The sequence below is a fragment of the Triplophysa rosa genome, unplaced genomic scaffold (genome assembly GCF_024868665.1).
Source record: "Triplophysa rosa unplaced genomic scaffold, Trosa_1v2 scaffold496, whole genome shotgun sequence".
In the NCBI taxonomy this organism is placed as follows: Eukaryota; Metazoa; Chordata; class Actinopteri; order Cypriniformes; family Nemacheilidae; genus Triplophysa; species Triplophysa rosa.
This window is the reverse complement of record NW_026634503.1, coordinates 1-16,040: the sequence shown is the minus strand read 5'-3', so window position 1 is coordinate 16,040 and position 16,040 is coordinate 1. Positions and strand designations below refer to the sequence as shown.

The window sequence follows — 16,040 nt, the reverse complement described above, 5'->3', positions numbered from 1 at the left end:
TAGTTTTGGAGCAGGAATAGACTTAGAATAGAATAAAATAAGTATGGTATAAAAAAACATTACTGTGCTATACACCATATTCTAAGACATGAAAAGGGAAACAAGTCGATATGAAACATGAAGGAGTTACAATTACATTGACCTGTAGTTTGGACAAGAATGTAAATATACACAGAATACCAATAAGCACATATGTCTTTGAGGTTATAGGTGAAGGAGAATAACATAGAGACAAGCATACAATGTGGAGATTCATGTGTATACACTTTAAACCAGTCTTTTGTGGCTAAGGAAAGAGAAAGAGACATTCTTTTGGAAGAATTTGAGGCTCTCAGTCCCTGGGGGCCACATGGCTTTTCTCACTTTGGTGAACAGTCCTGTCCTCCCCCAAGAACCTCCTTTGAAGTCTAGGGGAGAGTATCCGAATCTGTCCTGGTCAGTGATGAAGGTGTTGAGAATAGGACCAGAATAGGCCAGACTTGTTGGTGCCTGGTCGTAGTCCTGCTGAGAGGTTACTGCGTTTTACGATCACAGATGGTAAACTTTGATCTGACCATACCCTACACAGGTGCATCTAGCAACCCAGAAAACGTGAAAAATAAAGAACCCAGTAAGTTTGTTTTTGTGTGCCCTTCCCTGCAAGCATGTGAGAAATCGAGCCGTTCAGATTTCGATCCGATTGTGACGTCCAAAACGGATTTTATAATAATATTACCGCCCCTTATCTACACAGTTCCACCCACCGCACTCCGCCATTGTTGTTTTCACAAGTGACAGCAGTGTACGTGATGGCTAAAATTCGTGGACAACATGCAATGTAGTCGCTGCACAGAGTCCAAACCTAGGAAGAGACAGGAGTGGATTTATTTTATTTTTAGCGGAAATCCATCAGAAACCATAAGTAAAAACCTGCTTGTTTGCGCGAATCACTTCAAGCCGGAGTGCTTTATCAACCTGGGACAGTACAAGCAGGATTAGCTTCAAAGTTGTTCCTCAAGAGGGATCGAGACCAACTGAATGAGACAAAGCTGCCGATGTAAGTAATATTGACGTACATGTACCGTATATATAGGAGGATAATGTTAGCATGTTAGCGAAGGGAGCTAAGTCAGTCACAGGCTAAATAGAACATTCAAAGCCAGTGTTAAACTTATTGTATATAAGTGCAGATGGACACTTGGAGTTTAGCTGTATGAATGTTAATACATTATATGCGTTAATATGTTTAGCTGCGGCAAGCTGTTTGTTTTGCTAATGAACAGGAGCAAACACTGGGGTTAGTTTCGTTTTAAAGGTCTCAAATCATTTGTGCTTAGGCTGAAAAATATGTCACAGCAAACTAGCTCTGACGTTGTGTGTGTAACGTTAACTTGTCAATGACAAGCGCTAAAATCCATGTAATTCGGCTGAGATCTGCAGTGAGCGCATTAGGGTGCGCTGTTGGCTGTGATTTTTTTTGTCTCCGGACGAATGATTTGAGACGTTTAAGATGAAACTAACCGTAGTGGAATTCAGGAAATATCATTTAGCTAAACCATTGCCATGGCAGTTACTACACGTGTGTTGTGATGACACGCCGGACAGAAGGGGGGTGGGGTTCACTGTAACTCATTATCAGTGCACCAAAATGGGTTGCTGTGAGCATAGCTGTTTTTGACGAGACAAGAAGGGTTTTGTTTACACAGCCATTGAGTGTTTTTAAGCAAAATATGTTCCAGACATTTCATGAAGACCCTAATAATTCATACCAACTTGTTGAAAGTGCTCGTCTGAGGAGACCTTTAAGTAACAAACAGAAAATAATAAAAAGGTTAAATAGACACCATGTTTACGTACACATCTAATAGCTTGTTGCGACAAGGACTTGTCTGGCCATTAGTGATGGGAATTTTGATTCATTTAAGTGATTTGTTCGTTTTCAGTTCGTTCACCAAAATGATTCGTTCAGACTCATTCACTCATTCGTTCAGTGACCATTTTGTCATTTATTACATACATAAGCCAGTAGGTGGCGAAAATGTGTGTCTTATTGTAACAGATTAATCCAGGCAGGAAGCGGATCCACGTGCAGTAAAAGATTTTAATTAAATAAACAAAGACAAAACAAACCAAGGTAATCCACAGGAACGTAGGAGGCACAAAAACAAGCATGAAACACAGACTGGTTACAGCATAAAACAAAGACCGACACCAAACAAAGGAAACACTAGGGCTTATATACACTGGGATAACAAGGAAACAAGAAACACCTGGGGAAACTAATTAACAAGAAAAACTACAAAGGACTACAAACATGGCAAACAACAGGAAGTGACAGAAAAGTTCACAAAGACAGGGGAAACACGGACTGGGATCGTGACAGAGCCCCCCTCTAAGGGCGGATTCCAGATGCCGCAAAACAGTCCAGGAGGGCGGAGGAGCGGAGGCGGAACAAAGGGCGGGATGGAGGGCCAGGCCTGTGAAGGGGAACTGGACCTGGGCCGCGGAGCAGAGGCAGATCTAAGTCGTGGTCAGGCGGCCAGAGAAGTGGACCTGGGCCATGGTCAGGCGGCCAGGGAAGTGGACCTGGGCGATGGTCAGGTGGCCACGGAGGCACTGGCAGGGCTGGAAGCCCGAGCTTGGTAGCCATCTTTGCAGCGGGCGAAGGTGCGGCAGCGCAGTGCACCACCCAAACACACCCCAACGCCGCAGCCATCACCAGCAGAGCAGACTCCTGGAACAGGACCTCAGGAGCAGGCCCCTCTCGGACCACCGGACTGGTTCCCGGCTGGATCACCGACTTGGCGGCCATGACAGCTGGAGGCTCTGGCTTGGCGGCCATGATGGCTGGAGACTCTGGCTTGGCGGCCATCTTGCGAGCGGGCTCTGGACTGGCGGCCATCGGAGCCCGAGGCCTACTGCCCCCTCCAAGAAAAAAGGTTCAGGGGCAGCCTCCTCCGCCACCTTGCCCACATTGAAGGGGGACCCGCTCAATGCCAGGGCCAGCTCTACAAAGTCCACAAATCTCCCTTGACAATCAAACGGGGCAAGCTGTGATTGAATGGGTTCGTTTAAGCTTTTACGGTAAAGCACCGTGAGTGACTTATCTGGGTAGTGGGTTTGTGGAATGAGATCCAAAAATTCCTGGGTATGATTCTCGAGGGAGCGGGAGCCCTTGCGGAGCATAAGGAGGCGCATCGCTGGGTGCCAAAACACTGCTGGATCCATAGTGGTCGGTCTTTCTGTAACTGGCGAAACGGACTGGGATCGTGACACTTATATGTACTACAAGTCATTTTAATAACGTTAATTGTAAAGTATATTACGCTACAATATATTCTGTTGTTGATGCGAACGAGTGTGACTCACGTGCTGTATTGAGCGATCGACATGCTTTCTCTAATTCATCGGTCAGCAGCTCCTCATTCACGAATGAGATCTGTGATTCGTATGTCAAATGAATGAGTAGTTCAGTGAAGAGGTGTATTGGTTCAGTAGCTCAAACCAATGATAGTGTTTTAACATCCCGCACTCACAGACTATTGGCTCATGCTCAGTCAGTCTTTCACAGTGGGACAGTGATCCCACTCGGGTGCAGATTAAAAAGTGCCTGACGTGACTGATTTCTCATATTTAATAAAAGCAACACGTAAATAACAGCAGTATTAGAAACAACAAACTATTTGTTTAAGTGTCATGAATGTGTCATCATCTCAAATTATTGTAAATATAATTGTATAAATACATGCTTATAACTAGGGTTGGGAATCGAAAATCGATTCCAATTCTGGAATCGGATAGTTAAGATTAAGAATCGGATACTTGTTATAAATTAAAATTTTGATTCCTCTCATCGATTCCTGTGCGCACTTTTTTATTTTTTTCACCTGGCAATCTGCCAGGACCTTCTGCGCTGGCAAACTGCCAGGACCTTACGCAGTAATCTAAATATCAGTTTAGAAGATGGACCGCGGGAAGCGCTCAAAAGTGTGGCTACATTTTTTAAAGACCGAAGACAAAGCTAAGTGTAATTATTGTAATAAACTAATATGTTGCAAGAAAGGCGTCACGACCAACATGACTAAGCCATCTGCGGTTGTTTCACCGCGTCGAATTAAAAGAATCCACCGTGTTTGATTCATTGCGCAGCCCGAGTGCCGATTGCCCATTAGCCGGCACTAGTACGGCGACAATGCCACAAAATGTTGCGCGTGAGACACCATTCTCACTCGCTTCGAAAGGAAAACTCACTAAAGAAAAAATTGAGGAGTGTCACAGGTCGATCACAGCGTTCATAGTCAAAGGGTTGCACCCCTTTTCTGTTGTCGAGTCACCATCGTTTAGGTAGGTGTCACATTAGAGGGAAATAATTTTTAAACCATTTTTACATTTTGAACCAGCCTATTAGCAATGTTTGTTTATTCCCAGGGAGATGACAAGGGCGCTTAACCCAAAGTACACACCCCCTTCAAGGGATACCTTGTCAAACGTCTTAATCCCTGCATGGTACAAGGTAGAAAAGGCAAACTTAATAATGCAGCTAACTACTGTAGGAAAACTTGCTCTGACCAGCGATAGCTGGACAAGCCTGTCCCAAGATCATTATCTCACAGTGACAGCACACTACATTCTTGAAGGGGAAACTAGACAGAAAGTTCTAACAACAAAAGCAGTATATGAAGCTCAGACAGGGCCAATTGTTGCTGAAGAAATAAGTGAGGTTTTGCAAGAATTTGGCATAATGGATAAAATAGTGGCTGTCACTGTTGATAACACTGCCAACATGGATGTGGCAATAAAAAGGTTACAATTCATAAAGCTAGGTTGCTTTGCCCATACACTTAATCTTGGAGCTCAGAGCATCCATTCAGTGGCATCAGTGGCAAATTGGACGGCAAAGATCCAGAACATTGTTGTTTGGATGAGGAGATCATCTATGGCAAAGACTGTGCTCCGGGAAAAACAACAAGTCCTAAGTAAGAATTCCTCTCTTTACCAGCACTGTTATTATTATAAAAATGTATATAGTATGTAAATATAATTTTAAAGTGTATGAAGTTTAACATTTGTTTAAAAAATTTGAAATTACATTTCATCTCACCCATGCTTCTATCCTAGATTTGCCCCAACACTCACTTATTCTTGACGTAAAAACCCGCTGAAATTCCCTCTACTTGATGATAGAACGGTTCCTGGAGCAGTACCCTGCTATTCAGGCAGCTAGCTTGGATCAGCGTTTGAGAAAGCCAATGGATAGAGACCGGTAAGCAAAAAGAGTTTGCATAGTTCTTTGCTATGAGTGATATGATTATAAAGGTGAAGACATCCCTAAGCTTCTTTGTCTTCTTTGTTATGTAACATAAAAAATGTTTTCTTTATTAAAACAGACCTGCTCGGCTGACTGAAGAAGATTTCAGAAAGGGAGAAGACTTTGTACATCGGATGAGAATTTTATACACATCTACACTCTGTGTTTCTTATGAAAAGAGCCCTACATGTGGTCAGGTCCTACCAATTCTTCAAAAGCTTGAGAAACACTTCACAGTTGTAGAGGACGACACAGTGTTTGTGTCCAGCATTAAGCAGGCTGTCTGGCAAAACCTGTCAAAGCGATACCAGGTAAATCAGATTTTTAAAGAAGGAAAGAAAAATGAATAATAATATGCTTGCTTGATATCATTGTTGTTTTTAATAAATATTTGTCTTAAAGAGGGATGACATCAGAAGCTTTCTTGAGGAGGCCACTGCATTGGACCCACGCTTTAAACACAAAGTTGAAGACAGCAGCACTGCCTGGGTCCGCATAAAAGAAAAGCTAATGGCGGCAGATCTACCAGAGTCTACACAGGTGAAAATTTTGTTTACACACAAAATATGTTGGTCTAATATCCTCAATTTTGACAAAATACCTACCTGTCTAAATCTTAATTGCACTGTCTCTAGCCAAGAGTGGATTGTGAAGAAGGGACTACAATGCAGTCAAATGAGGAGAGAAGAAAACAAAGAGAGAATGACATCACAGACAGAGGGGAGAGTGAGGAAGAGGATGATAAAGTAAATATATAGTAAAAAATAGCTAAAATTATATTTATTAACTATAATCTTAACAATAATTTAACTGTGTATTTATGATTTTTTTTCTTTAGTAGTGTGTTTAGTAGTTCTTATTGTTATAAATAATAAGCCTACTCTCTCTGTAGCCACCTCCTGCAAAAGAGCCATGCTATCCCCATTGGAGGAGCTTTTTGCAGCAGATGATGAATTGAAAATGAAATCCACGGAGAGCTCAAAATTGTCCATTGACAACAAAGTGGATGCAGAGATAAAGATGTACCAAGACATTCCAACTACAATGACATCTGATGACCCTGCTGCCTGGTGATGGAAACAGAAAAACGCATATGTTGTCCCGTCAGATATTGCCTCTTCATATTTATGTGTGCAGGCCTCTTCAACCCCAAGTGAAAGGGTTTTTTCCACTGCTGGAGACATTATTTGCCCCGAAAGATCTCATATACTCCCAGAAAAGGCTGATATGTTGATTTTTCTGAATAAAAATGGTTAAGCACTGGTGATAACTGTAGCAAACCCCTACAAGCCCTTGCACTCTTAAAAACAAGTCCTATACACTTTATTTAGTTGCAGCCAACAAGTGTTGAACTTTAATTTAACTTTTTTGACCATGTGTAGCTGAGCAGCTCAGTTCTTATGTAGCCTAGTGCTGGTTTTTGTTTGTTATTTGAATTGAAACTAATGGCACAGAAACATAAACATGTTTGATATATAAATGTTTGGCTTTTGCTGTTGTTGTTGTTGTTTTTAAAAAAAAAATTACATTGGAATCGAAACTGGGAATCGAAAAGAATCGGAATCGATAAGCGGAATCGGAATCGATAAAATACAAACGATACCCCTCTACTTATAACAAACAATGCTAACCACAGTTAAATCATCATGTTTGTAAAATAGTACATTGAGGTTTTTGAAATGTAACTATCATTTAAGCATGATATTTGCAGTACAACTGTTTGTATTGGCATGGTAAGAAGACAATGTAGACAAAACGATGGTAACTACCTTTACTATATTAAAACCATGGTTAATTGTCGTAAGGGTCTTTACATTGTGTCCATTTCTGTACTTGTTGACCTCTTTCATTTCATTCATGAGTGAGTAGCAGCAGCTCATTCAGTTTGTTTAGGTTGTTATGATCGTTCATGTCATTCACAAACAAGAAGTAGGAGGTGCTTTCGTTTGTGCACGAATGAGATGAACGAGCTAGATGACTGATCGTTCATGTCGTTCACGAACGAGAATCAGCGGGTCCATTCGTTCATGTACGAACGAGATCTCTCTCGTTCAGACTCGAAACACCGGCTCATTCGTTCAGTGAAGGGCATATTCTTTCAGTACATTCAACCAATCATATGCTCTGTCAAAGTTCACACTCGAACGCCATTTGCTTGTGCTTTAGACACTCTTTTAAGGCAAGAAGCTTTCTGTGCTCGAGGGAGAGATTTCAGTGAATGAGAAATATGGGTTAATGCATTTCGTGAACGAGAACGATTCATTCACTTAAAAGATTCATTCACTTAAAAGATTCGTTCAAAAAGAACGATTCATTGACAAACGTAACATCACTACTGGCAACCATCTCATCCCTTCGGACCAGTCCGAATATGAGCCAGATCCAGCTTTGGTTACCTCGGGAGAATGAAAGACAGACATAATGAGAGTAGAATACCATTCAATACTGTTTGATCTAATACGTACATCAGTTTTAATGGTGTTCCTGGTTCCGGTTGACCTAGCAATCGCAGCCTTATAATCCTGTAAGGTATTTGGAGTGTGGTGTAATAGGGTCAGGTTTAGGCAATGCTAAATGGATAAATTTTAATCTAGATTTAAACTCAGAATCAGAAGAGCTTTATTGCCAAGTGTGCTTGCACACACAAGGAATTTTCTTTGGTGTTGGAAGCTTCTAGTACATACATTCAACACAATGACAATACAAATATAATAAGATTTACAGTCTAAAACATTCTAAAATATGCATATATAAAATAAAACACTATTATACAGAAAATCGGGGATAATAACATATAAGAGACATTGTACAGGGTAGTATATAGTAGAATATACATATTATCAGATCGTATGTACACTTGTGGAAATGGATAATGTTGTAGTAGAGGTAGTGTTATATACATGTATAAATAAAATGTACATATAATAAAGCACTATAGTGCACACTATAGGAGTAGTGAAATATTGCTCTTAAGGAGCAGTTATCTGTGTAGAGACTTGGCATAAGCCAAATGGTCGGAATCGTTAAAAGAAGAGCCATAAACCCCCTCCGGATAACAGACAGGAACAGTCTTCAAACACACGACACATATGCAGGAAACAGTAATGGTACAAGGTACAAATGGCGCACAACGAACGAGCACAGGACAGCAAACACAAGGGCATTATATGGGGGAACTAACAAGGGAGATAACAATAGGCAGGTTTGGGTAATGAGACAACAGGCGGGAAGCTAAACGGGGAACGAGAGGGGCGGAGCCAGAGATGAGACCGGAGAGAACGCACATTATGTCGAGGCCGACAATAATATGTTTCTCTCCACACAAAACAAGAGGCTCTGCCATGGTACCATGACACCCTCCACTCTCTTTTGTCCTGGTTTCTTGATATCAACATGAAAAGACCAGAGCCAGACCTGACTCCAAAGCAGGCCTGGATTTAGGTTGGTGCTCTCACTGAAAGTGTTGATAACCGTTTTGTTTCTCCGTGGGATATTTACGACTCCTAAGCTTCAACACAGAGGTGAGAAGTCTCTCTGTTTTGTCTCACCTGGAACTTAAAGATCCCATTCTTCGTGATCCCATTTTTCAACCTTTAGTTAGTGTGTAATGTTGCTGTTAGAGCATAAACAATACCTGCAAAATGATAAAGCTCAAAGTTCCGTGCCAAGCGAGATAATGTTTTTAACAGAATTCGCTTTTCAAGGACTACAGAGAACGGCTGGACTCGGACTACAGCCCTCTACTTCCCGGGTACATGATGTCACTATTCCGAGTGCTTTTAATAACCTCCGCCCAAAGGAATACGCCAAAAAAGGGGCGAAGATTTCCTTAAAGAAGAGGAAGAGCCGCTGGAGTAGTGTTTGGTTATCAGAGATTGTAAACATTTGACTGAGCTACGCGCTCAGTGAACTACTTTCACTTTCATCACATTGCTACAGCTGGTAATAAGAATTCCGCTACACACATACTAAGATAACTAATGGTCAAATAACAGCTTCCATGACTTTAACATCGGCTGTGAAAGCTGTTCTGTGTAATACACTGATATTGTGTGTGTGTGTGCGCATAGCCTAACTCTAAAACACTTCTATGAAACGTCCTTTGAAGTCCTGCTTGCAAATGTCTCCTGGTCAATCTGCTTGTTTTATTATCCAACTCGGGTCCAATATAAAAAGGCAAAACTAACACTTCTGTTATTAGTGTTAATTAATATAACAAGTCTGACGCCATTCGGTCCGGTGTCATTTCCCTCGCCATAGTAGAAAAAATTGCAATCTCTAACAATGATTAGAAACTCCGTTACACTTCGATCGATCCACATGTTTTTAACTTATAAAGTGAAGTTGACGCCATTGTTACTGTTTATTGCTAAAAGTTTATGAATACACGTGCACTGAGAGGGGCACCGACCAATCAAAAAAGAGCCTGAGAAGCGGAAACTCGCTGATATGGTATGGGTGGGACATCTTCACACACACACTCTAAGCGGGAAACCAATCATGACAGACCTGGTCAGCTTTACCAATCAGAGCGTTTCGGAAGGAGGGACTTTATATAGACCGGAAGAAATCCAGTCGTTTTGTTAGAAGAGGGACTGCGGTGAACAATAGACTTGAAATATAAAGCATTTTTTGAAATTAGAAACATGATCATCCATTGTTAAACAAAAAACATAATCAAAGCCTCAAAAACAGCAAAAGAATGGCTCCTTTAAAAACTGAGGCTATCCAGAGAAACTTCTCTGACAAATAGGAACTTATGTGATTAAACTGTCCTTTTCTGTAAATATATGTAATTATCTCTGTTACATGTTGGTTCTCTTGGTTCTTTAAATCATTTGTAACTGGTAAATATGCACATTTGATTCAGGCTCTGTTTGTATTCATACATTGAAATGAATTATGATTCTATGCGATTCAAACCTGGCATATTTGGTACCTAAATGTTTGTCTCTTGATTTCCTCCTTGTTCATACATATTGTGTGACCCTAGAACACTTTATACTGTTTATGTAATAATCTGGACTGGTAGTTTGTAAAGTTTCTAGGAGATCATAAAGATGCAAATTAGCTGGTGAGTGGGATAATTGAACCTTCCCCTGCTCAATGTCGATTGGTTGATTCAAACTCTGAGGGGTTGCCCTTTCATGAAGTTAAATATCGACCGAGGACAAAGACATTCGGTTAGTTAAGTTTTAATCTTCCTCAAGTTCTTCCCTCCCTGAAAAGCATCGTTGGACCTTTCCTCGGGGGAGGTGTGGTACTTCTTCTCTATCTGGACTCACAGGGCTGCTAAGCCTGAAATTCTGTAGGAATTCTGTAGAAGAGAATCCCACAGAGACCGGTGACTTTCGCCATTGTTTGTTTTACGAGATCGTCATTATGTTTACCATGTAGAGTAGAGTTTAATAAACAAGCATATATTCACGCTCACATACTTGGTCCCTTAAACTGTGTTTGATTTACGCTACCTTTGCTCTAAATCCTGTTTGGTAAAGTCACGTTACTTATGGCCATGAGATAACGTAAAGTGTATAATATCCTTGATGCATTCGCCGGACGAATACATACAAATATTGTTATACTTTATATTATTAATCAGAGATTGCAGTATGTATATTTAATAACGATTATTATATAAATTTTCTTTTGAGCTAAACTAATTCCTTGACTGAAATTGATGTTTTAAATAACTCATTTCATGGATGTGATCTTGATAGATCTGGTGGAGAATCATATTTGGTGCATCATTATTTTCAGAATCATTATTTTAACATGCATCAAAAACCACTACATATGTTTAGGAGGGAGATTGCCTGGGGGAAGAAGCTGCTTCTGTGTCTGGAAGTCCTGGTGTTTGGTGCTCTGAAGCGCCGGCCAGAGGGCAACAGTTCAAAAAGACACAACTGTGTGTCTGCCTCGTACATTACATGGAAGACTGTTCCAGAGTTTAGGCACTAGGTAAGTGTAACAGAACAACTCGGTAAACAGGCAGTAAGTAAACAGGATTTATTTATCGGGGAACAGAACTAGAGAGTAGGTAAGTGGAGTTGACAGATATAAGAATGACAATGAGTTGCTGAATGATAATACTGTCCTTGTATTTGCAATAATACTGTCCTTTGTCCTTGGAGAGAGACTTGTCGTGGAGCTGGAGTGGAAATATCTTGGAGACTGATGTATATACTTGAGGAGAGTTCAGGTAGGACATAACTGGTATCTGAACACACTGGCTAGGAAGACAAGGTAAGTGACAGCACAGGTAAGAATCATGTATCACTTGCGAGACCAGATGCTGACTGAGGGTGATGTGTGTGCTTACATTCAGGGCTGGTGATGAATGTGATGAGGTGAAAGTGAGTCCAATTAGAATTCGGGTGACTGTGCTTGTGATGGTTATATGGTGAGGGAGCCTGGCATATCCATGACAGTACCCCCCTCTAAGGCCCACTGCTGAGGCCCAGGACCCTGCCATTGTGGTGGCTGTCCTCTTCCCTGTGGTGCTGGCCTGCTGGGATGAGACTGGTGGAATCAGGTGAGTAGTGCCAGGTCAAGGATGTTGTTTATGGGTATCCAGGAGCATTCCCCCGGGATATAGCCCTCCCAGTCGATGAGGTATTCTATTTTGCCACCACGATGACAAGAGTCAAAGATCTCTTTGACGGAGTAGATGGTTCCATTCTCCAGAGAAGGAGGGGGTTCTTCTTGCTGGCAAGGCTCTGTGGAGAGATCAGACTGGGGTAAGTGATAGGGTTTTAATAAAGAGACGTGAATGCGGTAAGAGGTAGGTCGTTTGAGCAGGTATGTGACTGGGTTGATCTGACAGATGATGGGAAAGGGACCAATGTATTTGGGATTGGATGGATCAGGATGATGGAGCAGCGGTGCTGATGAAAATATCTGTTTTGAGGTCCTTAAATTATTATTTTGCAAAGGGAGACTAGGACAGAGACTTGGGCTTCACTTTAAGGAGATTGGTGAGTGGGAGGACGATGGCTTTGAAATTCTTAAAGGGCTAGTTCACTCAAAAATGAAAATTCTGTCATAATTTACGCACCCTCAGGTTGTTTCAAACCTACATACATTTCTTTGTTCTGTTAAACACAAAGAAAGATATTTGTCAGAATGTTAGCTATTTTCAGTTCTGTGACATCATCCACTACCATAGTAGGAAAATAAATATTGGATCTTTTTTTGTTCTGTTGAACACAAAGTGAGATATTTTGAAGAATTTAGGAAAACAAACAGTTCTGGGGCACCTTTGACTACCATTTAGGTTGACACAAAACTTGGTATGCATCATCACTGGCACATCTTGTCTGCCTCATAAAAAGTTACTGCACCACCTAGTTGTCAAAAGTTATAAGCAATTTTCTTTGTGACTGCCTTTCCCTGTGTTTTACAAATGCAATGGCAAATCTCTACGAAATTTGGTATGGTTCATCAAGGTCTTGTTCTGAGAGGACCTGTAAAGTTATAGGCCAGCTGGGCGCTGGGGCGCTCTGACATGTCCGACATGAGGCGTTATTGGGCTTGACCCCGTAATTGCTGCTTGCAGCTTTATTTACATTTGTGTCTGTAGAATAAATAATTGACCTTTAAAATACCTTAAATGCATATTGACCTTCAAGGCATATAATGACACTTTAAATTACTACTATTGTCTGAAATTTTACATTAGTTTTACATGAAAATCTGTGAATTATTACTTTACTTACATTTTTGTAACTTTAAAAATACTATACATTGCTTTTAAAAAACAATATTACTGTAATATCAAATTATGGTTAATTATTTGTGACTTGAATAGTATTGTTTTTAATATTTATGTTTCTTATATATTGTGATAATCTTTTTTCACACACAGCAACATAACACGTTTTTGTTGCTGACTGTAAATAATGTTGTGTAATACACAACAGTTAATTTTAACATTTGAATAATAACATGAATATGATTTTTGAACGTTTTGTGATTACATGAATAATCATTGTGAGAGGAAGGAAATGTGTAAATAATTACTAATGTGTCACTAAGCATAATGTATGTAAATGGCCTCATATAGTTGTATGATTTGTGATTATGATTTTCCAGTTTGCTGCTACTGCCTGTGGAAATGTGTCTGTAATGCTCAATGGATCTATTGATACTCCTTTCAACCCAGGAAGGTACGGTACCACTTATATTATGTCACATTATGTATACAATGCCTGATTTCCAGTATGTTGTTCTGTTTCTTAAGACAAATATTATTAATTAACAACCTTGTATATAATTGTATATATTTAAAATTTTAATTTTAAACATTTTAAAATATATTTAAGTAATAAATAAGGGGAAGTTCAAAGTAAATAAAAAATATATTATGGGGCTAGTGTCATGTCCACACTAATGCGATTTTGTTTGAAAACGCATCTTTTTCTATCCGTTTGGCTTTTCGTCCACACTGAGACAGCGTTTTTGTCAACGAAAACGGAGCTTTTTGAAAACATACTCAAAAGTGGATGAATCCGAAAATGCCGTTTTCGCATTGCAGTGTGGATGAGGGAAATGTAGGGGTTTAAAAACGATGGCAGTTTTTTGGGCTGCTTTCGAGTTTGCATTAATGTCAGTTGGTGCATACTTTAGATTGCATTTTAGGAGACAGTTATTGTTTGGCAGCAGAGCGCGAGTCAAGTTTCACTTTTGCTTTTGCAGCTTTAAAGTCTTGTGTTACCTGCAGGAACATCCCTACCTCTTTATCGGTACATGTTTGTTTTGTTTTGTTTTATTTTATAATAACCAACCGTTCATACCAAGGAGATTGATGCTGATCATGTGGACATTTGCGACCCTGGACAACAAAACCAGTATTATAGATACATTTTTCGAAATTGAGATTTCAACATCACCTGAAAGCTGAATAAATAAGCTTTCCATTGACGTATGGTTTGATAGGATAGGACAATATTTGGTATTTGGTTTAAATTAGTGCTGTCAATCGATTAAAAAAAATAATCGGATTAATCACACATTTTTTCTGTGATTAATCACGATTAATCGCACATAACTATTATATTTTAAAATATACTTTTACATTTTAATAATTTCACATTTAATCTTCAAATTGATGTAGAAACAACATATTTCTTTAACAGCATCATTTTATGAAAGCTAGCATTTTGATATTAGTACTGTAACTGATGTCTCTATTAAATTGATTATTTTAACATGAATTATAGCCATTCAACAGTATAATTGAGAGCTCATGTAGGAAACATACAGGAATTGAAGGACACTTTACAGTCTTTATTAATGCTAAATTATAAATTAAATGCAGAAGAATTCTCATTAAAGCTACAAAATCACATTGATTTCTTCTTTTATTTTGTTCTTTGATTAACATTAGTGACAGGAGTCACAGCAGCACAGTTTAAGAACGTGCCCCTTTAAGAGCTGTCTCAGTACGCAGACCTGACCGTCACCGCACTCCCATTTTCACAACTCTTTGCATTCATTTAAGATTTTATTTTACACTTTGAAGTCTGTGCTTAAGAAAATGCTAGACAAAACGGCTTTCTGACATAATCTTGTGTGGTTTTATCCATTCAAGCACGAAAGAGAACTTAACACGGATGCGCTGTCTGACAGAGATTCACCGACTGTTTACACCAGACTGGACCTCGCGTTGCGTTTTGCCGCGTCCCACAGTTTACTCAACTCAACTCAACTTTATTTATATAGCGCTTTTACAATTTTCATTGTTACAAAGCAGCTGTACATGAGACACATTGACTACAAGCAAAACAATCAAAGTTGTACCTGCAAAAACAAGAAAAGGTTGAAAACACAGAAGACAGACACACCCACACACAAAACACTCCACACACACAACACGCACACGCACCAACACACACACAAGACACACACACACACCACACGTACGTACACAGACAAGTACGCACACACACACACGCTCAGTGAGAGCACACATTTAGGATAAAGGAGAGAGAAGCACAGGTCAAATATAACAGATAATAAATTCCTATATGCAATATTAATTAAGTAAAACTTTAAGATTCTAAAGCAGCCCCCCCGGTCAGGCAGATAGTGCAAAAACAGTATGCAAACGGTGGCGAGGAACCCAAAACTCTAATCGAGAAAAAAAACCTCAGGAGAACCCAGGCCCAACCAGGGGATTCCAGTTCCCCTCTGGCAAAAGCTGCTGCCTCTGCACAAGCTCCAGAGAACTTGCACAACAAGGCTAAATAAAATAAATAAACTTAATAATAAAATAAATTATAGTTTAAGATTATCATTAATAATCTAATAGCATTTGAAATTTTGTGGTGAAGACATGTCAAGAGACCGCGTCCTTCTTTATCCAGCTCTATCATCTCAGCTCTTGTCAGGTCCCCACTTCCCATTCTCCGCTCTACCATCAGGTCAGGCCATGAACTGCATCCTGCTCGCTGTGGTAACCTTGGAACAATGAGACAAGACTGGCTGAGAGTAGAGTACTGTTCTGTACTCTTTGATGCAACAAGTACATCAGTTGTGTTTTTGGTTCCGGTTGATCTAACTAATGCAGCCTAAACCCTCTAAGGATTTATATTATGGAAGAGTAGTGTATGCAAGATTAAAAAGATGCGTCTTTAGTCTAGATTTAAACTGACAGACGTGTGTCTGCCTCCCGGACAGTGCAGGGAAGACTATTCCAAAGTTTAGGCGCTAGATAGGAAAAGGATCTACCACCTGCATTGATTTTGAAATT

At 40.0% G+C, this 16,040-nt stretch overlaps 1 protein-coding gene across 1 annotated transcript; it reads left to right on the top strand.

Moving 5' to 3' along the window:
* Positions 1-3,939: 3,939 nt before the first annotated feature.
* LOC130550958 (uncharacterized) lies at positions 3,940-7,303 on the top strand. Its single transcript, XM_057328496.1, has 5 exons — positions 3,940-5,242; positions 5,367-5,598; positions 5,690-5,827; positions 5,923-6,033; positions 6,180-7,303. Exons 1-5 carry the CDS (start codon positions 5,157-5,159, stop codon positions 6,243-6,245), a joined length of 633 nt encoding a protein of 210 aa, XP_057184479.1. The 5' UTR covers positions 3,940-5,156; the 3' UTR covers positions 6,246-7,303.
* Positions 7,304-16,040: the final 8,737 nt, after the last annotated feature.

What these genes read in the sequence shown, in the direction of transcription:
- LOC130550958 (XM_057328496.1), top strand. Translation starts at nt 5,157, where the DNA reads ATGATAGAACGGTTCCTGGAGCAGTACCCTGCTATTCAGGCAGCTAGC. An exon ending in AAGCCAATGGATAGAGACCG is followed by an intron (nt 5,243 to 5,366) that starts GTAAGCAAAAAG and finishes TTATTAAAACAG; the next exon opens with ACCTGCTCGGCTGACTGAAG. An exon ending in ACCTGTCAAAGCGATACCAG is followed by an intron (nt 5,599 to 5,689) that starts GTAAATCAGATT and finishes TTTGTCTTAAAG; the next exon opens with AGGGATGACATCAGAAGCTT.